The 24,513-nt window shown below is 31.2% G+C and overlaps 2 protein-coding genes across 3 annotated transcripts in view; one reads left to right on the forward strand and one right to left on the reverse strand.

Moving 5' to 3' along the window:
* Positions 1-131: 131 nt before the first annotated feature.
* LOC126780698 (ras-GEF domain-containing family member 1B-like) lies at positions 132-13,698 on the reverse strand. 2 transcript variants are annotated; one of them, XM_050505328.1, is made up of 14 exons: positions 13,566-13,698; positions 12,763-12,905; positions 12,385-12,486; positions 9,545-9,664; positions 9,121-9,363; positions 8,443-8,588; positions 8,132-8,276; positions 7,444-7,695; positions 7,073-7,216; positions 6,881-6,960; positions 6,429-6,530; positions 6,116-6,291; positions 5,488-5,569; positions 132-1,725 (listed from the first exon to the last, which is right to left on the reverse strand). In XM_050505328.1, the coding sequence occupies exons 2-14, from the start codon at positions 12,823-12,825 to the stop codon at positions 1,680-1,682; spliced, it is 1,701 nt and encodes a 566-aa protein (XP_050361285.1). In that variant the 5' UTR covers positions 12,826-12,905; positions 13,566-13,698; the 3' UTR covers positions 132-1,679. The 2 variants fall into 2 exon arrangements, with proteins under 2 accessions (XP_050361285.1, XP_050361286.1); XM_050505329.1 differs by lacking the exon at positions 132-1,725 and adding an exon at positions 2,332-4,977.
* A 683-nt stretch (positions 13,699-14,381) lies between these two features.
* Positions 14,382-24,513, forward strand: part of LOC126780666 (dynein axonemal heavy chain 6) — a 55,684-nt gene continuing 45,552 nt past the window's right edge. Inside the window, exons 1-12 of the mRNA XM_050505295.1 lie at positions 14,382-14,476; positions 14,894-14,978; positions 15,478-15,565; positions 16,440-16,656; positions 17,587-17,728; positions 18,181-18,420; positions 19,111-19,328; positions 20,426-20,609; positions 21,461-22,032; positions 22,191-22,423; positions 23,598-23,746; positions 24,284-24,412. Coding sequence (XP_050361252.1) covers positions 14,388-14,476; positions 14,894-14,978; positions 15,478-15,565; positions 16,440-16,656; positions 17,587-17,728; positions 18,181-18,420; positions 19,111-19,328; positions 20,426-20,609; positions 21,461-22,032; positions 22,191-22,423; positions 23,598-23,746; positions 24,284-24,412 — 2,346 coding nt within the window. The 5' untranslated portion in view covers positions 14,382-14,387. The remainder of the gene's footprint in view (positions 14,477-14,893; positions 14,979-15,477; positions 15,566-16,439; positions 16,657-17,586; positions 17,729-18,180; positions 18,421-19,110; positions 19,329-20,425; positions 20,610-21,460; positions 22,033-22,190; positions 22,424-23,597; positions 23,747-24,283; positions 24,413-24,513) is intronic.

Here is a 24,513-nt window from a genome sequence, read left to right on the forward strand (position 1 = left end):
GCCTTTAGATAAATTAGTTAAATATATTTTTCTCTTAAAAAGATGTTCACTTCGTACAACATTTAAAGGTTCATAACTTCGTATGGTATATTATTACAATCCAATTTATCTCGTAATTGAAGTAGTTGACATAGATATTTCGAAATTTACTTCGACTTAGGAGTGTCAAATTAAAGAGAAAAAAAAGGAAAATATTACATAAAAAGAAAGTTTCGAATGAATACAATTTATTGATATATTTTAAGTACATTAATATATTGTTTCAAATATGTAATCATCACATCGACATGAGAATAGTGACACAAAAGTTATCATGTTATTATTAACGACACACTTGTCGTTTACATTTATTTCGAATAAAACCCTTTGACAAATCACTTAAGTATCTAATTAAATAGTAGATCTCTAATTAACATTTCATTTGTGTAATAATACATTTAAGGAACGCGTAAAATGAGTCTTTGCTTTTATATAATTTTATAAATAAAGTACAATAAATATATAAGAACGCTGGAAATATTATACAAATACAAATTTATTTAATTTATTTGTGTTAGAATTATTTACTACGAGAGCCAATAAATTCGGGCCAACGAGTACAAACTACAAGACTAAATTTAATACAGTTTTCAAATAATTATATGAGTGATAATTATTTGCGTAAAATAGATAATCTTTTTAATATATCTATCTATTACTAAATACATAATTAAGTCACAGGAATGTTAAATTAATGAATTTTATTATCCATTATGAACACGAACGAACAGATTTCAAAAAGACACGTTTACACTATCCGATAGAATTACAAGTATATATTATAGACGTAGCGAAATGAAAAACGTTATATCTTACGATAGCCTAACACAGTAGTGTGCATATATATAAGTATATATATGCCGTCCCTATCAGTTTTTTTTTCAATCGTTTATTTACAAGAGCTTAAAAGATTTTTAAACACTACATTAAAATGTTGTTTCCGACATTATCGGAACACTTAAAAAAAGTGTGTTTCAATACTTTAAATTCAGACACCTTCCTATTAAATTAAATATATTGTATGAAGTGACAGTTTGAAAAACCGAATACAATCTACGAAAGCGCAAAGTGAATTTCATTCATTCGTTTCATACATTTTCAACATACACTTACCAAATCGTTGCGTCACTTAATTCCATACTAAAATTACAAAATTATAGTATGATTTGAAATTAGATTCGGTTTAATTTTTATAATATGAAATAATCAATATTATCGAATTCATTATAAACTACATTGGAAATTATAGGATTTCAATTCTATATTTAAACAAATTATTTCATTTAAATGTATCTATTAATACTGTGAAATTAACCTAGGCTCCCGAGCACTGCACAAGATTTCCTGTAGATCAGTCAACTAGAAGGTACATTTCAGTAGAATAAAGTCATAACAAGTATTCTTATCTATTATAATCATTAATATTATAGTATAATAGGATGAAAAAATCTTATTTTGTATAACATAAAAACCTGGTTAAACAAAACAGTATAAATCAGTCTAATTACGGAATGTTTCGTTTTGAGTAATAAGTTACTAATCAATATCTCATGATAGAAGATAAAATCTACTTAAAACATCTATTTAGTAACAATTATCTTTAAATTTATTTATTTTTTTTATAATGGATATTATATTTTTTAATATTCCTGAAGTGCATAATACCGATCCGATTTCTTGCGAAAGCTTGCAAAATATAAAAATATATTATTAAATTAATCGTAAAACAACAATAAATACTACTGACTAACCTAACCAAGTGCATTAGAAATAAAAACTAAATTGACTAAAATATCAAGCACTATACGAGTTGGTGGGCATCCGGGATCAATATTAAACTTGATACTACTTATCTAGTAAAAAAAACTTAAAACGCTCAAAATATAAGCAATATTATAATCTTAGTTACGTTAATACAACTCTACTAAATATAATTCTTTTAATCAATTTATGTTTTATTAATATACTTCTAAAATGGCATCAAAAATACACGAAACTTAAGAAAATTATATCATTATCCTTAAACTTGTTAACGACTCATTTTATTTTTAATAAATAAGATTAATATTCATTTTTATTCATAAATTTATATAAGCACATGTTAATTATAATTGTGCAATAAGTGTTTATAAATAAATAAAATGTTTTGAAAACAACCAAATGAAGTATGTATATATATATATATATATATATATATATATATATATATATATATATACATATATATATTATATATATATACATATATATATTATATATATATACATATATATATATCGTTTTTAAGCCATTTACATGTACGTATGTTTTGTTTATTAAAAAAAAAATATTAAGCGTATATTTCGAGAGGTAGTGTATAGCGGCAGAAAAATATTATAGTAAAATATAGCAGACATTTATCAGATCCAAAGTGACTTAATATCACAACACTAACGTAAAATTACCAAAAAACGTATTTAAACGTTAAAATGAGTACAACCGTTACTTATACATTGAGCAAATAAATACTTTCAGTGTTTTGAGCGAACATTCGTGTTTTTTTATCGTTTTTAAAATATAACAATTCGAAAAAAGAAATAATTAATTTTCAGTCTAAAGTTTTAATTATATGATAAAAGCTGTATTAATTAATTATTAATTGTATAAAATGAATGTCACTTTGTTTGTCCCGTATGCGTTCCTATACCATTCATTTTGAGTTGTAACTCTGTCCTGTCGATAAGGACATTTGGGGAGGCGCCTGGCATAGTACCAACAACGAACAATAGGCTGCGCGGATCGTACTGGGAAATCGTTTACAAAAAAAATAAAAAGAGGTATTGTAACGCATGCCGGGCATTAACTAATGGAAAATATAAAGGATGTGATAAAAATCGACATAAAAATTGAACCTTAACCTAAATATTTACGTTACTCTTGAAATATTTTTAATGTTTCGATTGATTAATTTGCAATTCAACGCAATCGTAATGTCCATAGTGCAAATGCTCTATTGTCAATCACTATATACATGTGAAACTATTCTATTTCAACATGCAATTTAAAATACCTTACGGGTTTCGTGTAGAATACCAATGATATATTAATGTATACAGATATTTTTTTTTTTTTACTTTAAATCCTTAAAACTATTATATAAGTTTATTGTTACCGTATTTACTCTGTAAGCTTATCGTGCAACTTATATATAAAATTCACAGTGAAATTCATGCACTCCTTTTGTCATACAATAATTATTTCCGAAAAATATAAATCAACCGTAATACAGTCACACAGCGACCTGGAGCACACTTGATGATTAAATATTCCTTATTGAGATCAACATTAAGTACAAACCGTACGAATACATTTTGAGATTCTTAAAATGACACGTTTAATAAATACTGATGTATGAAGGAACTTGGATTAACGAGATGCCTACTGAACTGACGATACATTAAATATTTCAATGAACATTTCATTAACGAAACGATGAATAGGAAACCTACACTAACATCGGTACTAAAAAATCTATAAGTACCAATATATATGAAAATCTTTTAAATAATCCAATATTCTGTTAATGTAAGAATACAAAAAATAAGGTTCTATACTTTTTAAACATTGCAAATAATTTTATATCAACGTTGACGAATACGGGAAATATCTAATGAAGTCTCCATAAATAGACGTTCTTTTTGTTTCATTTTTGACAAGCTATTTAATCTAATATTGATTTTATTCGATAGTTACCCTGAAATACGAAATTGTTATCGAATACATTTAACGCACAAAACATAACATTCGTCGAATTTTTACCTTTAATATCTTTATTAAAAGTTTTAAAATAACTTTTTTAATTTCAATAAACTAACATCAAATTGCAATACATAACTAATATGAGATCACATTTTGTCCGTCTTTTTAAAATACTATGAGTCGCTACAGCCTCGACCTAACATATCAAACTAATTTCTATTTTAATTGAATGAACTTAAACCGAGCTGATCGAATTTATTTTTAAAACAATTAATTGATTTTCTATTTAATCTACATATATATGTTATAATATATAAACTATCCGCCCGATTGACTTGAAATTTGTCACAGTTACTCCTCCTTAGACGCTCACTAAGAACGGATTTTACGCAAATCCTATCCCATACATTTACCTTATTATCTACCCGTGCGAAGTCGGGCCGAAAAGCTAGTTTTTATATAGAATGATCGTTAATACTGAGTTATTGATGAACTATTTCGTGAATGATTTAATTGGTTCTTGGCCAATATATAACTATCAACGTGTATGACATTTTTGCTTAAAAACGTTAAGTGCTGACCTATGTTTTTTGTACTTTTAGATGCTTCTTTTTCATATAATACAATTTAAATTAAGAGCTGTCATGGCGTCTCATATTAAACGTAAGGATTATATCCTACGTGTTCGAATATAAACTAACTCGACTTAATTCAAGTAACGTCTTATATAATCAAAATCAGCAGACCTAGATACCGAAGGGCAAGAATTAGGTTTATTATTTCATATTTTATTTTTCATTGGCTTAAGTTTATAAATAAAGATATTGCATATGCAATGTGGACAGAGTTTCGTATGTAAATAAGACTTAATAATACGGATATATATTTCATTATACATGTACATAACAGTACAAATATTAAAATCTGAAGAGAATTCTATATAATACCTGTCATATAGAATAGTAAAAGTACGAAAAGTACATACGAGTTGTTCACTCGACGCAGTTATTCGACATCTACTTGAAATTATAATCAGAACAAGAATATAATTAATGTCATAAATTAGAAGTGATGTTCATATCTCACTCTCTTCTAAATATTTAAACTTTACATAATGTATAAATACGTAAACATTTTTTATATTTTTTGTTATTCTTCAGACCTTAAAATAAGACCCGAGTCTTGTCTCCATTTCATATCCTAAAAGAGAAACTGATGTAAAGTTAAAACAACTGCACTATGTTCATTGTCAATACGATCATCATTACATATATATAATAGTTTAATATTTTTTCCTTTACGCTAAAATTAATAACTATTTAATAAACTTCTTATAAGACAGCATCGAGAAACGAATGAATTTATTAATAATAGGAGGAATATAATTTTAAAAACTACTAAAATTACCTTTCCAATAGGTAATGGTTACGCATACAGCCCCACTAGACTAAAATACCGACGACCTCTCATAATTTGTAAATATAATGACATTTAGATTTATTATTTTTCCATAAATCGTTCACACATATAATACAATTACACAGATAATAACTAATACAATGATGTGATTGTACGCTGTCTATAAATAAAAATTATCGATAAACATTTCATATTGGAAATGAACACGGTATAGTTTTGAACAGATCGTTATTTGAGAAGGACAAAAAAATAAAATATGTTTATTTTATAATTTAACGGCGGTACGCTCACATGGCTCCTCGTAGACGTTTCAGGCGTTCCTTCTCGACGTGATCGACGGGCGGTTCTCGGTCGAACGAAACGATTTCGAGTGCTGTAATAAAACGGAACTTTTGTATAGGTGGCCAACACAAACATATTGAATTACTATTTAAATCAAACTCAAGCCGGATATCACACCATGAAACTGAGATTTTGTTTACAATTTTTTTTTAATAATATCTCTTATTTCTAATAAATGAGCCGCTTTAATGTTAAGTGGTTATCACTGCTTATACCTATTGACACTCTACTCGCATGGGAATCGAGATGCTTTGTCTTATTTGTATTTATCAGTAGAATTAATGATAAATTGAGTAGTATCTAACCAGGCAAGCTTTTACACAAGCTGTACAACAGGTTATGAACATTCTGGGAAAGAAATAGTTTAATGGGACAAGAACGAAAGGGAGGCGCTGCCTCGTTGGTTTAGAGGTCCTGATGTTTGAAATCCCAGTCAGCAAAAGTTAATTGTACTCTCCAAGAAACTCGTAATAGCAGCTCTAATTGGGAAGTTGGCAATATTACAGTCCCGTCACGTCAAGCCGTTGAGCGATTGTCTCCCACCACACAGTGAGAGTGCTACATTGTCTGTACTGACCAGATTCAGCGAGAGTGGGGCGGTCATTGAGGAAATGCCAGGCGGGAAGGTGCACGTGCGGCACGGGCGGCAAAAACATCGGTCCTTCGCCGAGCAGTCGCCGCGACGCGAGCTGCGCGCTCACGTGTCGCGCCAGCTGCGACATCTTCTCGAAATTCACTCTGTTGCCGGGCAATCTGAAAGTTTTAATATTATCGTATAGTTTTGTCACAAAGAAAATCATATTGCAGCGGAACATCCTAAAACTAACTGGACATACATGCATTTAAAAGTGTGTAAAATGTATATTATTAATAAATAAAAACATACTCACTTTGATGGCGAAACCTGGTTCGCAAAATGCAAATCTCTGCATGTGACAGATAAGAGAGGAACAGCTGTCTCCACGGGGGCTGCGGCCAGCGCTGCCCGGTACCTGTACAGACAACAATAAATTATACATATGACATAATATAGTCAAGCTCAACAAATTATTATCTATCGTTTCACTCATCATATTGTTTTAGAATATTAACATAAGTTTGCCATATACACTTTGCTATAATCAATGAACCTTCGACACAAGTGCGACACGAAACTACTAAGCTTACTTTGAATATTGATGTATTTATATAAAAGAAACAATAGATTATGAATGAACTAAAAATACGAGTTATTAAAACTGTTATTACATTTAGTCCAGACAATTTTTGAAATGAACATTAGATATATGTAATTAACAGTTATCCCATTCTAGAAAGTTATTTACATCATAATTACCCTCACCTGGCATGATTACCGCTGGGCTCGACACAAAGCTCTAATTGTCTCAGCTGTTGCCCGCAGACAGCGCTTGTACGACTCCACTAATTTAATACAATAATGTTTAATAACAATATTGAAATAATAATTTATATTGATTTACAATGAGAATCTATTATTAGGGTATTTATATTAATTAAGATGTCAAATACTTACAGTTTTCTTAAGACGAGAAACTGGTGCCATATTGAGAGCGCTTATAATGGCCATGAGCGAGTTAAAGTTGCCCAAATTGAAACACTCGCGAGCAGTCATCACCCATTGCTCCATAACCCGAGCGCGGTACTTGCTCTTTACCGCCTGAGACAAATAAAATAAATATGAAACTGATGCATAAACGAGTAAATATTTGTAGTATTATATACTATTTAATTTTGGTTTAGGGTACTTTTCCTCCATATAAAGTTGAGATGTGACTGAATCGTCACGATCACTTAAAATATTCTTTGAATAAAATAAACTCTGAAAAGCAGAAACATAGACTTGCTTCACTAATACATTATATCAAGAATAATTTAATTAATCACCTTCAGAATATCTGTAGCAACGAGGTAGCTCAGCCTATTAAACCAGTCAGCATAGGCCTCTAAGTTTTTTGTGCTCTTAGACTCGACATGATGTAGGCTGATGTTCCTTCTAGAAGTTGACTGCCCTGGTTGACCAGGACCAAATGTTTGCAGAAATTCTTCCGGGCCCACAAATGATAGCCGGTGCAGTTCAACCAAGGTCAGCTCATTTGCAAGCTCCACTGGCGTCAGACCAAGTGTAAGGATATCTCCCTGGATACAAATAAATATGTAGTCATTAAATCATATCTAATTTTAAAGCTTATTTAGTTCGTCACCCTCTTATATTGTCAAATAAATCACAAAGTATCAATTCAAAGAGGTTCCATTAATCTTAATGTTTTGGTTTGGAGTAAAGCTCTACTACTATCACATCTCAATAAAATAGCTAAGCTCCCATTTGAAAAGTGAATGACCCAAAATTTGTTTATGGTAACTAGTACATCATAGTAGCAGACAATAATAGTGGACAATAACAAGCAGTAGTAGACAAAAAATAGTAGACAAATATCTAACCACCGACCATCAGGTGGCACATTTGCTTAACTGACATCCTATACTGTAATTTAGTATAGATTATAATGCTGATATGAAGCAGCAGTGTAATAATAAAAACAGTTTAATGATAGGTGTTTGAAATGATACTTACCAGTGGAATTTGATCAATAGTATTGACTTGCGGAACTTCAACCAGTGTCTCTTCATACTGCTCAAGGGCCGTCAACTTGTCAAGCAACCTCTCCAGCATGCTAGACACCTCTGACCTTATAGATGACATGTGTTCTGCCGCACATCTATGTCCAAATAATATTTTGTTATTTCATCATTTAATATTGGCATATTTTTAATTCTTCACACAAAGACAATGTAACTATAACCATTTTTAAAATCACAGTCCACCCATATTTTATACAAGAAACTTAAAGTTATACAGATAAGCCATGAGTAACAATTAATCACCTCTGGGTAATGTTCCTTACGAGTGCCATGACCCTCTCATCACGGAAATCGTATGGAAACATAGCAGTCCACTGACTTAGAACCCGCACTAACGACGCCATATCAGCTACCTCCATATCCAGCAACTCCCTCGTCTGAACGTTGCCCTAAAAATTTTAAAACTTTGCATTCTTGCTTTCTAGTTCATCGCAAGAGACACAATCACATTATATCTTCATTGATCACTTAAATAAAACAATCATTTTACAAGTGACGTCAGTGTATCATAATGGAGTTCCAATAGAGAAATGTTAAAAGCTCTCTGAAAATAACTAGAAGTGCAGTAAATCTATTTCAGGTCACAGTTCAAATTTAATTTAGTTCCACTCGCTGTGAAATCAATAAGCTTTGACCTAATAACCAGATGCAAGTATAAAGAATGTAGGCAAATACAGTTATTTACTCAAGATAGCTTTGATGCTAATAAAAATTATAGTAATTCTTTACTCCAATTTTTTGTTTGTCGGTTTTACAATGCATTTATTTATATATATTATTATTTGAATCATATCATGCGAAAAATTTATTGTTTTTATATTATTATAAAGATTTTGAGTGAAAATAATTTTTATGAATATGTAAAAATTTACATTCAACTCAATGAAAAATAATGGTATAATTGTATTAAATTTAACTTACCACATTGTCATAATTTTTAAAATATCTTTTAGCTATTTTGGATAGCAGCTCATGAGGTTTAGCAAAAAGACGAGAGCATAGTATGAATGTAAATGTGAAGGATTTACTAGCTCCAGGACGCAGCATTTCCACCAAAGTGTCAAATGTAGCACTTGCTAGGTGCCCATCTTTGTACTCAATTTCAGTTTTCTCAGGATATGGAATATCTGATGACCTTACAGAAGGAGTCAAAATCGGTGCCACCTAAAATCATTTAATTATTAGGATTTTGATATAATTGAGAAAACACTATAATTGACATCAAAGAAATACAAGCAATTTAAATATAGACATTAATTTAAGAAATGTAGCAAGATATCCACAAAAATACAAGTTTTGTATTTATAATACTGTCAGTAAGTAATCATTTAAGGAATTTTCGTACCTGGGGTGCTTCAGCAGTTTGAGCACTAGAATAATTGATACCACCATTCATTGTGGTGAGTGTACAGTTATTTTCAGACATAAATTTATTTCCTCTTACCATTGAATAGTAATCATCATTCTGTAAATCAAAGATTGATCTTCAGCCATGAACTGTGTTTTATTAAGATACAATTAAGTAAAATTATTATGTAAGCTTAAATACTAAAATTATAATAAATGATTGTCTGAGTGATACCCTTGATAAATTTTACCTAGCTTAGTAAAAGAAACAAAGAAATCCTATATAGCAATTAGTGATGTGCCAGATCGTTAAACAAGTATATTTTCAGATATGGATACCAATATGGATGACTAGTGCATAGATATGTCAATAAAGATACAGACCTCTATTTTAATTTTATTAATACCATGCAGCTGTAATGCTATCTTCAATATATTGGACTCGAGAATTCTACTAATTGCTTTGTAAATTTATTAAAACTAGCCATTGATACCCCAACATTTTTCAAAACAAAAGATACTCAGGCTGTGGATTACTCCATGTATATTAAGGTGTCTACGAAACACAAACATGGACAAAAAAAGCTTAAAAAAACACCAGACAATGTGATCTTCAGCTCACCTAGCAAAAACGTTTGACACAGTTCCAATTTCTACTCTTCTTTTAAAGCTATTACTCTTATTTAGATGCAATTGGTGTCAGGAATACTCAACTTCAATTCTTTCAGCTTTCTTACTGGCAGAACGCAATTAGGTAAAATAAATGACCACTATAGTGACTAACCATCCATATCTTGCGGCGTTCCACAAGACAGTATAATTGGTCCTAACTTGTTCATTATTTTTATGAACGACTTATGTACTTATTCCCTCTGTAACATTGCCATTACTTTTTACAGCACGTCCTGAGAGGAGCTCCAGGAAATAGCACAACAAGGATTTGATTCTGTTAATTCTTGGTTTTTGAACCACTTTCTTACTCTAAATGCAGCCGAAATTGATTAATTATTCTATCCGCTCAACTTCTCAACCCGAAACTCTCTTAGTCTTGACTCTTGATTTTTTATATGTTGTTGCCAATGCCCTTGTCATCAAGCAATACTATGAAATATCTTGGCCTAATTTTGGATAAACTCCTAAACTTCAAAGCTCATATAGACGTTCTTACTTGGTACGCAAATTAATATATATTTTTAAAAATCGGTGGGGCATTGCAAATCTCTTTATAATACGTACTATATATTTCGCTTTGTGTCAGTCACTAAATTCTTATTGTATAAGCTATTGTATAAATATAATATATAAAGAATGTAGCATACTCTTTGACAACACCAGATAATTCCTTATATAAATAATAGAATTAAACGCCGTATTGATCTGGTTTGTGACGTACCCCAAACAAAATTCAAATTAAATATTATTTTTACCACTTAGATCAAATATATTTCTATACCACAAAATTAATGGTGACAATTTGCCGTATATAAAATGTAAAAAAAATATTAACAAATTTTCTTCTCACTAAAAGTTATGGAGAAACTGAAAGATACTTTAGCATACGTTTAGCTCTACGCTTACTGCTTACCCATTCTGGGGGTTGGCAAAATGCTGTCTTTAACACAGGTTATTCAAATAACCCATGAAGGATAGTGAATTCCAGTCACCTAATAAAATCAAAACAATGCTACTTATAATGTTATGTCTTAGAACATAAGTTTGTAATCCATGTCACAACTTATATTATGAAGTGTAAATAAATACACTTACATTATAATTATATAAAACTTATAATATATTTCAATAAAATAATAATAATAATATTCTCCTGACCGATGAGGCAACTGCGCAGGATATATTATACCGCACAAGTGTGTGCGAAAACACTATTGCACTATTCTCTAACTCACACGGGACGGCAATCTGACACGACCGGAAAGATTTCAGGCGCAGGACTAAATGCTTTACGTGCTTTCCTAGGTACGGTAGTGTACAGTGTATTCCCAACTTCCAGATTCCGATCTGCTATTGAGAATTTTCGACAGAATAACCCAATAACTTTTTATTGGACCCACCAGGGATTTGAACCCAGAACCTCCGGGCTTCACATTCAGCTACAAGATTAACGAAGCAATCATATCACAAAAAATTTAGGTCATTATGAAGATAGTTTAATTAGAACCTTATAGTTTGCTTTTAAATCTGATAGCTCACTACAACAAATAATTCATTTTCCCTAACATTTAGAACATGTCATTAAAAAATAAAATAAATGGAATTTAATAGTTTTTCATTCCTACCTATTTTATATACATTATCAAATTTAATAATGAAAAAAGATTTAATAATTAAATAAAAGAATGAATGAAGGTTTTGATATGTATTAATATATTTTACATAATACAAATGATTGTTTATGTTTTAATTTAGTCATATAATATAAAATTTTAATTAATCTATTAATTTAATTGTTATTCATTGTTAATTTATTATACTTATTTATGAAGACTTGATTGGTATGTTTTTATTTTTAATTGATATTTTAATGTGTATTTCATAACTGTCGGTCTTTCTAATAACAAATAAATAAAATCTATAATAAAAGTAAGAGTTGTGGAAACATATCTTTTTTCTCTGTCTAATATTCACGGATACAGATACAGATATCCAGCACATCTCTAATAGCAATGATAAATTGACTAAGAAACATTGTATATATACAGATATACCATTAATACAAATATCCAACATTACATCATTAAAATAAAATAAAAAAAATATATTTAAGAACAGAAATTGTAGCAATAATTTGTTTTTGCAGTTAAATAAAAAGAAACTTACATCATAATAGGAGAGACCAGTGCCATGGAGCAGTGTCGTATCAGGTGTCAAAGAAGAATGATCAGGTGGTGGCGGAGCAGGCTCAGATGGTGGGGGTGGCAACTACATAGCATCAGAATTTTTTATTGATATTGGTTTTGTATTTATTTTACAACATTAATAATAATAACAACAAGCAGTTTATAGTCAACAGCCTTAGTAGGATATACATATCATTGCAATCTCAATTGTGGATATACACCACACAAGTATAAATACCAAGACCTTGATAAGCACCAAGAAAGGTAAACCAAATATTTTGGTTTAAAGAACAATATAATCGTAATATCAATATTATAGATGAAAGACAGTAACGTCAATAATTTATCTTATTCTTACCTTCACATTGCATCCACTACACGACGCCTCATTTAATTTACTTGCGTAGTAATACATAGCCATTCAATACTTAACAACCAGAATATATATGTGCTTCTTACGAAGCCCAGATGGCTTTTAAGTTAAATATCCCATTTGAATATCTGAGAATAAATTACCGTTATTATTGAGATGTAACTCATTAAAATAATATTAATAATTGCAATGAGTAAAAGTGACATGTAATCAATATGTGATACAATTTAAAAAAAATCGATTGCATAGATTTATTTCTCTAATCTGATATACCAAAATGTAATATTTTATAATAATATTATTATAAAATTAGCTTTTTACCTTTTATGCCACTGATAAAAACAATAGCAATAACAAAGATCGCAAGTGAATACCTAGTTCAAAAAATATGTGTAACATGATCTAGACATCGATTTTTACGAATATAAATGAAATTGTGACTACAAAAGTCTCATAGATTTCCCAAACTTTTTATTTTACTTTTAGAACACTAATCGATACATAAAAAAATTGTTTATAATTTCAGTATATATAAATATATTTAACTTGATAATATATTTGTTATACGTTTTTGCGTTTAAAATATTAAGTTATTTTGATAAAAAAATTAAACAACATTGCCACCACTATTATGTATACAAAAACAATTAGGTAATTGTTATTATTTTATAATATTTGTTAGTTGTAATAAGTAAAACAATGTATCGTTTTATTGATAAAACGTTAAAGGTACGTCGTACATCTGGATGTAGTGAAAGTAATATCTAACATTAAGTTGTTGTACTTACCTAAACCAATTTAAGCGGGTCACAAAAATGTTATGACTGGAAATTTACATTAGAAAACACTCACGTATTTAATTCAATAAAAATGAAAATGAGATTTCATCAAATAAACTAGCGCCAGTGCCAATACAATACAGTTCTGTTCTGATGTGACTCTGGTTGGCACTACTTTTATTGTCCATAGTTTCATAGAACTATGTTTTATCTACTTCCCACAGAATATAAAATGTGTTAATTTATTCAATATTTTCAGATAAAAATATTACTACGGCTGGGTTACTTGCTATATTATTTTGGATAACTACTCTAGAAGTTTAATAATTGAAAAATCAGAAACAAATATATTTTTTGCTAAATTAATTTTTTGTAATATTTTTTACCTTCAATGATTGATGGGATAGTATTCTATACGATTTCTTCTCACAATAATAGAAATAGTTTTTGTTTTTCTATTTTTTATAGCTGTTTTCATTCTATTATATGAAAACTTTAATACGATTAAAATTCCACAGAATATAAATATTTTAACTTGACTGAGTGCTTTTGATGTGTTATTGATTTTTTTTCGTATGGACTGAATATTAATTAAACTCTATGAAGTTTTATTATCTTCATGTTGGTAATGGCAATTAAAACTAACTATTTTGCATTGACAGAACGACCCGCGTTTTTGTGTTATTTTGAATTTGGTTCACACAGAAAACGTATAATGATATTTGTGTCCATGGAAACCCTAATTTTGAAATAACATAAAACTCAAAGTGCCTTATAATTGCTGAATTATGTTTATTATTATTCCACTATATTAATCTGAGAATTAGAATAATGGAGAAACGTAGATCAACCGTCACGACGTTACCTGCTATAGAAACGCTACAAAGAAATGTGAAGAAAGTTCCAATTTGTTATAAAAGGTAAAAATATGATGTTTTTTTATATACAAAGATGCAAAGTATTATCATTACTGAAACATTAACTATAACGTATAGAACAGAAAAAATCGAAAATCATATTGCCATTTCTACAAGACGATAATATTTTCAATTTGGATGTAAATAAAGATTAAGCAAACTTAAATTTATGATATATTATAGAATAAACATCGCTTATGAAAAACCTACTCTGATCTGATTACATTATTTTTATTCCGATTCTACTTAACAACAATATTTGTATGAATAAACTTGCCTAAGAATAAATGTTGTCTATGAGATGAAACAACTTAATTAAACAATTGTAAAAATAAACACCAACCAAATAAATCATTACTGTGCTGCACTTTTATTAAAACTAATAGATAATATATAAAGTATTATTGTGCTTTATTCTAGGAAATCTCGAGAAATCCCTTTTCATCTACCTCATAAAAAACTTATGGATAGAATAGAATTTGTGGAAAAAGAACCGGAACCTTTGGTAAACCATTTTCATAACATTTTTGTATATTCATATATTATTTAGTCTATCAACATTTTAAATAATGATTTAATTTGGCCAAATGAATACCCCATTCATTTGTCCAAATTGAATTTAGAAAACAATCTAACACCCCATAAATTGTCATAAAAGGGCAAATGTGTTTTCTCTGCATTCCTTTCTCATGTCAATGAAATATAACAATTCTCATTTCTAAATAAATATTTATATAATTTTATTAAGGACCAGAAAATTCAGTGCTGCACATGTTCTATTAAATCTCATCTTAGATTTGAAATTCATAAATTTCCTGAACTCTAACCTTTATATAATATTAAAAATGTTATAAAATTTGTATAATTGTGCTGTAAAAAATGGCTTAAATTTTAACTAGGTATCTTACTGTATGAATGTAGACAAACTTAAATTTCGTGAAGTAGTGTAAGTAAAAAAATTCATAGTTACTTATCATTTATAAACCAAGTTATATATTTTATAGACTGGATTTGCTGTTGCCCAAGAAGAACGATTCAAAAATGAGAGAAAAATTGGGAAACTACATTTAGAACCCCTAAAATTTGATCATGGTTAGTGTATTTTCAGTTACATTTAATCATACAAACTTTAAAAAAAAAAATTATTTCCTGCCATCCATACTTCCCCTTAATACAGTTTAAAAAACTCTAATTTAATGCAATCAAAATATTCATCTTTATCAAAAGCTATTAAAAAAGAATTTTCTCAACGTGTGTAACTCTGTATCAATTATTTGTAATAAAAAATATAAGTAGAAAAATAGTCAGGTGATTATAAAATAAATAAATTTTAATCATTGTATATAGCTTATGCATAAAATGGAAACTTTGAAACTTGGAAACTTTATAAAAAAATAACTTAAACTTTAACTTCTAGGGAAAAGTATAGTAACAGCTTGTATATGTGCCACTGTTGGCTAAGCCCTGTATTTTTAAGAAGGCTTGGAGCTCATTCTACCATGGAGGTCCACAGTGGTGAAAACACAGATTTCCTCTTAATGCCAGTCATGAGATGAATTATAATCGCAATTAATTAAATGCATGACATCTTAATCATGCTTACCTAGACTTAAACCCATGATCATCAGTTAAAACTCGGCCGGGTGTGAAAAATGAATATTGACAATAAATAACAAGAGAATAAAATATAAACTGTAGTTTTAATAGCTCAATCACAATAAAAAAATAATCTAATTATCCTTCTCTACTCATAGCATATCAAACAGTACTCCAGTCCACTCATGTTAGAAGTACCAAGCATCTTTTACCTCTCATTTTTGTTAAAATCGAAACAGTAAAGCTGCTAAAAGTACTTATAGTTGATGTCATACAGAGTTCCATTCCAAAAGGTCCTAACAAACTCATAGGACGGAAGTAGTTAATAATACTCCTTAATAATTTTATGTTTACGTACATCTATTTCCAGAAAAAAAGAAGAAGACACTTAAAATCCGTGAATCCAGCAGCAGCTCTGATATGAATAGAAGGGTAGTGGGTACAAGTGACCCTCTAAAGATTAAACCCGAAGTTGCCTCACAAAAGGAAGTGATACAACAAGTTCGCACTGATCCTTCTCGTGGATTTCTTTACATGATTTATGCTGTACATCCACAGAATGTTTACTTCACACCATACTACCTCAAGTAAGATTTTATTATAATTAATAATAGATTTTGGTAATCGTACAACAATAGGCAACTAAATTTTGGTTAAAAATCACATTTTTTTATGTACAGTCTACAAAAACACAAAACATAGCATGACAATGTACAGGGTTATTTGTAAAACATTAACCTCTCAGGATTAATATCATAAACTATGTTCTATGATTTCAATAAATAATTCATCAATTTTTTATTTCATACAAAATATAAAATATTAAGATTTGTTTTCTCTATTTGTTATTCTCAAACTGCGCAAACGTTAGCAAAGAAAGCACTAATACAAGTATGATTTGCGAATCACAGTAGCGGCGCTTCGGGAGGTGCCACCGGCTTGACTTCGCTTGAACTTGACATATTTATTTGCAATCATTAGGACGCGCTCGCGCGGCTTGTCCAGCTCGATTTTCGGTACCTAGTGTGAACGTAATACTTTAATTTTTTTATATAGCTAGTCCTTTATCTTTTTAAGTATGAAGTGATTGTGGATGCTGTGTACCTACAAGCCTAGCTAGCATTTTAAACTTTTATTAAATATTAGCAGGTTAAAATTTTATTTTGACAAGAAATTTGTAAATAAAAGATCCAAGTCATTAAGTGCAAATTATTGATCAATAATTGTTCTATTCCATTTGGCATCAGGTAGAGGTAGTCACTCCGAATTATTGTTGTGATGGGATGCACAATGATAATTCGGATTCGTATTCGCACGAATAAATTCAGACGTAAACAGTTTCAGAGAAACAACAAAAACTTTAAAGTATCTTTTCAGACAATCTATTAGGTTTTGTAAAAATTCATAGAACGAACGGTTCATGGTTCATCGAGGTTGTGCATGTTTTACAAATAAACCTGTATATAATTTTATTTATAAAAAATATTATTTTTTTTTTTTAAATTAATTCTCAACAGGGTTGTTCCTTATGAGGAAATAGATAAAAAGAATTATCTTACAATAAGTCCTTGTGGTGTGACACATTACACAAATGAAATGGTTTTTACAAAATTGGCGGAATGGGAACAGGAGTACACTATATTTGTACAACTAACAGACGTAAGTTCCTCTAATATAAAGAAGACAATTTATAGTTTGAATTTAATGTAATACCGTTTTCTCTTCAGTTTAGGAAACAATAGCATAGAAATACAAATTTTACGGCAACGCGATTAAAAACTAGTCATAAGAAATATATCATCAATTAATGAATTATAGAATGTCTACGTCGATATATATAGTTATTTCCAACGGCAACTCGGGATCCATCCGACGTTTTTTAAATGTTAAAGTTTTTTGTTAACCTGCTCTTCTTGGTTAATCTGCTTATGTTCTCTTTGACTGGTTTCTTTGGTCTAGTGGTTAGATATTAAGCCGCAGATCCCGAGGTCCTGGGCTTAAACCCGAGATTGGGTCAATAAGCTATTGGGATTTTCTAATACATTTTTTTTTTTATAATGAGGAATATTTATTTTGAAGTTATAAAAACTTCTTAATTTCTACAATTTCAGATCAAATTTTTTCGTGTCTATCGGTACTGGAAGGCTTATTACGTTTGGCGAAAGTCAATATTATTCCGTAAGTTTAGTAAAACGCGAACGAAGATTGCTAACAAATTATTCCTTCTCACCCCTGTTTTGGGCAAAGCTCTGCTGAACATTCAAGCCATGTGCTGTGATATGTATATGAAAAGCTTTGCGGATGTATCTCGGGACATGGATACAGCTTTCTTTTACTTCATTGAAGTTCAGGTTAGTATCGGATGCAACGGGTATTTTGATACGTTTTTTTTTTTTTAAGTTAAAGCTCGGACTGGCAAATCAGACCTAATGGTGAATGGTTACCACTGCCCATAGATATTGGCAATGTAAGAAATATTAAAAAAAGCCGAGATGGCCTAGTGGTTAGAACGCGTGAATCTTAACCGATGATCGTGGGTTCAAACCCGGGCAAGCACCACTGAATTTTCATGTGTTTAATTTGTGTTTATAATTCATCTCGTGCTTGACGGTGAAGGAAAAACATCGTGAGGAAACCTGCATGTGTCTAATTTCATTGAAATTATGCCACATGTGTATTCTACCAACCCGCATTGGAGCAGCGTGGTGGAATAAGCTCCAAACCTTCTCCTCAAAAGGGAGAGGAGGCCTTAGCCCAGCAGTGGGACATTAACAGGCTGTTACTACTACTTACTACTAAGAAATATTAAACATATATATAACATTGCCATTACGCCAGCAACATTGGAAACTAAGATGTTATGTCCTTTGTGTCTAAAGAATTTGCTCACTCACCCTTTAAACCGGAACGCAACAATACTAACTATTGCTGTTTAGCGGTAGAATATCTGATGAATAGGTTATTCCAGACAAACTTGAACAAAGCCTACCTATTACCTAGTGAATGAAAATATCCTTTAAATATATTATTTTATAAAACAGATGAAACGCGTCGAATACATTCGCGATAAGCTATTGGCGTTTCGGTCGATAGTACTGGAAGTGGTCACTGCGGCATGTCACGCAGCTCTCTACCTGCAGGGCTTTACACACGACGACAGGAACGTACCTCCGTTTCAAATAATACGAGGCAAGCCGACTGGTGGCATGTCTTACACTGAAAAGGCAAATAAGAGGAAGTACTGTGAAAGGCTTGCATGGTGAGTTTTTAGAGAAAGTTTCTATCGACTGTATCACGGCGAGTTCTCTGAGGAATTATTCTCTCTAATTCCTGCTTCCCCCTTCCTTCTTAAGTCCACGCGAGCTGATTCTCGATGTCACCGCCTAACTGTGACATCAATTCCATCGCGAACAAAGAAATTTGTCAACTCCTTTCTTTGTCGCACTTCCAAAAAATGGAATTCCCTACCAGCTCACGTGTTCCCCTCCTCTTACAACCCGGGTTCCTTCAAACGAGGCGTTAAGAGTCATCTTGCGGGCCTGCAACGCGAAGGCGGCTAGTGCAGAACGTTTTTCCCGTCTGTACTGGCCGCCGTCGCGTTTGAACTCTACTACCATTTACCATCAGGTGGAGTAGAGTCATTTGCCCTCCCAGCGAATATATAAAAACAAAAAAAAGTAGTAGTTTAATACTACCTGTGTTTCGCGGCTTTATTTAAGTTTAATTAGATTTGAGCCTGTTTCCTACATATTACGTGTATGTACATAAATATATAACAAAAATAGCATCGCGCGATTTTCTTCACTAGTAGTATGTACATTTATGTGAAGTGTGTATAGTACAGACTAAATTCGCATCCCAAGCAGAAAAAAGCGTCAAACCCATCAGTTTTTGTGTTTCGGCTGTTTCACATGTGGTCACAGCGTGGTTGTGGAGCCCGCATCTCACTTCAATGGCTATTTAAAGCAAAATAAATTTATTAATCGGACACGTCCAAACACACAGTCTTCAGTTTTATAATATTAACTGAGATATAAATGATAAATCAAATTCAAAAGTGCCATAATTATAATTCAAATGAAATATTGTTTCAAATATTAGTCTCGTAAATTTAAACATTATGGATTATAAAAGTGTCAGTCTTGTGCTTTTTGCCTAAATGCGTCTCATGTGTAAAATAGCACGTATGAAATATCCACCACATAACTTTGATTATAAACTAAGCAGGTTGTGTAAGAGACTCTTTATGCTAAAAATATTGTTAGCGGTAGATCTATACACGGGTGAGTAATGAAGTGAATTCTTACTGAATATCACTAAATATTTTAGTAATATTTTTTATTTATTTATTTAAAGTTTCATAAAATTGGTGGACTATATGAAAAATTACATGCTACATCGTTTAACAAAGCGGTCGAACATGATAATGGCAGATATGTTCCAAAAACACATGGAGTTCACACCCTCGCCGGAGCTCCTAGCCGGTAGCGCTGTAGACGAGGTGTTGGAATTTTTGCCTCGAGAGACGGATAAATGCAAGGTTTGTAAATAGGAATTGCTTAAACATCATTACAACTTTTGTTGTTCATTGTTAAAAAAAAAGTTAAATATAAAAAAATATATGTATTAAATATATAAAAATAATATTGACGAGCCTGTTGGCGTGGTTGGTGGATGCTTGCCTTTCACGCCGAAGGTTGTGGATTCGATTCCCACCCAGGACAGATATTTGTGTGCATGAACATGTCTGTTTGTCCTGAGTCTGGCTGTAATTATCTTTATAAGTATGTATTTACAAAAGAAAAATAGTATATGTAGTATATCAGTTGTCTGGTTTCCATAGTACAAGCTCTGTACAAGCTTAATTTGGGATCAGATGGCCGTGTGTAAAAAATGTTCCAGGATATTATTATTATTATAAAAAATAAACCATCTGCAAATGCATTCAAAGTATAAAATAACTCGATAAAATAAAGGTGGTGCCAAGTCCAAATATTGTACTATGGTCCTTTAAGCAATATAGAAAATTTAATTTATTAATAACGGATATGGCTAGATCGTCTGGTCGTGTTAGACTTACTAATGAACAAATATAAACCAACAAATGCGTCAAACATTTAATGTCCTTCTTTCTAAAGTCGGTTAAATGGTATCTTACGTTCTATTATAATACCTAACACGGTAACATTTGTAATTATGTATAACAAGATCATTAAATTCATGTTTGCAACTTTAATGGTCCAAACAACAAACAAATCCAATTGAAAGTAGATGAAATATTAGTGAGTTGTAAGATTTTTTTCATAGAGATTTTAAACATTGATTGATTTTATTTAGCAAAACAAACTTTCGAATGATCGTTTTTTAATTGTATACGTTTCTCTTAATTAGTGGGCTCTTTTCCAAGTCGACGCATATGTTCTACAATCTGGTCAAGTTGAACTTAACCCGAGCGAAAAAGTGATTTCTGATTACCTTGGAAAAATAACGGACTACTGGGACGAATATGTGAGAACATTCCACAATTTCCTGAATGACGAAACCTTGCAGATGTTTGTGCAGCCGACGGTGATGGGAAAACAGATGGAATGGTCGGCGGGACAATCGCCAAATCTATATTTCCTAATGAATCAGGATAAGAAAATGATGAGCGACATTACGTTTATACCGCAAGCCTTGCACCAGTCATTTGATAACGTATGGCTTTTCTTACAAAGAATGAATAATTTCATGATGAATTTTAAAGGAGCCCACGAAATAGACTTAAACGTAATCAAGAATGAAAGAGACGTCAATGTGTTTCGGAAATTATGTGCCGAACTAGTGAGACAAATGGAAGAAATTGAAGAAGTTGTTAGCTACCAACCGCTGGGCTTGCTGTTCCTCAACCTTTGTCCTTTCCAAGAACTGTTTAGACCTCAGCCGAGGAAATTGTTTGACGTCGTTAACAACGTAACTCCCGAGTGAGTATATCCAAGAAGTCAATATAAACTCTCATACTGGATTTCCAACCTTAAGTTAGATTGTTTATTATAAATTCAACCTGTAGTTTTATTTATTTAATAACTCGATCTACAATTGAAATAAATATTTTTGATGTATAATATACTATCCTTATCAGTATTGGTCACGATTGCATCGAAGATATTCTGGCCGGCATCGAGTCCATCAACAATGACATCTCCAATGATCCCGAGAGCGCTGGCGAGTTGGTCGCCTTCAATTACCTGTTGGACGGACTCGAAAGTAGAGTGACGCGGCTTGAGGAGAGACTGGAGTATTTACGAGAGTTGTATGATCTGATGGGTGAATTCAATATCGGGATACCGCCGGATGATATGAATGAATTCCTCGGTTTGTATTCATTATTTTTTATTGCGAAAAAAACTGTTGTTTACTTTGAAAATATTGTTAAAGGTGATGAATTTATCAATACTGATATGACCTGCTTGCCATGGTCATCTCAGTTTTGATAAATTGTTAGTTGTAACATGTGATTCTCAAGCACTATTGTATTGTCATTTGCTTTCTTTGTTTATATAATTAAACTCTTGTTCGGCGCTGAAGCAAAACTCACGTATGAACATCTACCACATGTGCATCCACCAACCCGCTTACCAAAGAAGAGCAGGCGCCAGCCTTACAGTGATATATACAGACTGCTACTTTTACATCAAAACTATTTTACTTTCTTTACTTACTTACTTTAATACTTTTAACTGTACATCACACCACAAAGAGAAAAATACAAAACATGTATATTGCCTAAATAAATGTACAATTATGGCGACCTTATCGCTACATAGCGATCTCTTCCAGGTAACCGAGTGTAAGTAGTCACAGATAGGATATGGGGTAGGTGGTGGTATGAATAAAATAATATTAATATTTAATTAAAACAAAACCAATTATTAAATGTAAATATAAAATACACATACAGTACAGTAACAGTAACAGCCTGTAAATGTCCCACTGCTGGGCTAAGGCCTCCTCTCCCTTTTTTGAGGAGAAGGTTTGGAGCTTATTCCACCACGCTGCTCCAGTGCGGGTTGGTAGAAAACACATGTGGCAGAATTTCGATGAAATTAGACACATGCAGGTTTCCACACGATGTTTTCCTTCACCGAAAAGCACGAGATGAATTATAAACAGAAATTAAGCACATGTAAATTCAGAGGTGCTTGCCCGGGTTTGAACCCACGTTCATCGGTTAAGATTCACGCGTTCTTACCACTGGGCCATCTCGACTTAAATAATAAAAATACACATACTATACATATATCCATAAAAAAATTATATTATCAGTACATACAAAATTATAAGTATATGATATAAAAACATACTATATACAGCAACAACGAATAAAACGATAAGTCCTCAAACATAACAAAAAAGAAAAAAAGAAAAGCAGATGACTAATACTGAAATAAAAGAAATTATCGGTGATAATACAATATATAGACTATTTATTTTGATTTTAAATACCTCACACGCAATACCAATGTTCTATTTTGTCTGTTTTCTTTAGGTCTAAGTGTGATATTGGGCACATTGCGTACGAATGTAGACGCGCGTCTAGAAACGAGAAGCAAACTTGCCGGCATGTTCGCAAGTCAAATTGGAAAGGATATAATGGAGCTGATTCTTGATATTAACAAGCTTAGGGATGAAATAGCGGTATGAGTGTTTACTATGATCACTCGAAGTCTCTAGTCTCGTATATCTCTTGATACTCTATATCATAACCAAGACAACAACTATATTTATCAACTATAGCTGTTTCCAAACAAATAAACTTTGACATTGAAAAGTCGCGATGTCTTTGATTGATATCTAGAATAATCTATGATATAGATTCGCGAAAAAATGCGTTTCGAATGTCGGAAAAATTGTTATCGAAACTTTAGAAGTAAAAATAAAATGGATATAAGTGTGTTAAATAGTGTTGTATTATAAGCAAAGATATATTAATAAAGAACTGTTTGTAGTGAATAATATTGCAGAGCTAATAGAGCAAATTGCATGATATTTGAAAATTTAAGGTCTCTTTATATATATATCCATACTTCGTAAACATATTTCTAATGATGCTCCAATTTTTTTCGAATGATGTTCCAATTTTTTGTACCAATAAATAACACAATCGTGAATCCCTGAACATGACACAGTCTCATTCTACATTTAATTTAATTAATATATAGCATTTACTTTTAGCAACCATGGCTTTATGATGAGAAATCAGATATGGAGAAAGTTATGGAAGTTTTGAATGATTTAATGGAAAAATTAATGACCTATTCCGCCAGGGATAAGCAGATACGAGACTGGCAGAAAATATTTAAAGTAAGTAAAATATATATTCTAGTTTTTACCATTAGGTATCACTATTTTTTATTTGTATCATTAATTGCTCACAAATCACAATCAGCAAAGCTGGTTAATGC

This window comes from Nymphalis io, chromosome Z, assembly GCF_905147045.1.
Source record: "Nymphalis io chromosome Z, ilAglIoxx1.1, whole genome shotgun sequence".
NCBI classification, from domain to species: Eukaryota; Metazoa; Arthropoda; class Insecta; order Lepidoptera; family Nymphalidae; genus Nymphalis; species Nymphalis io.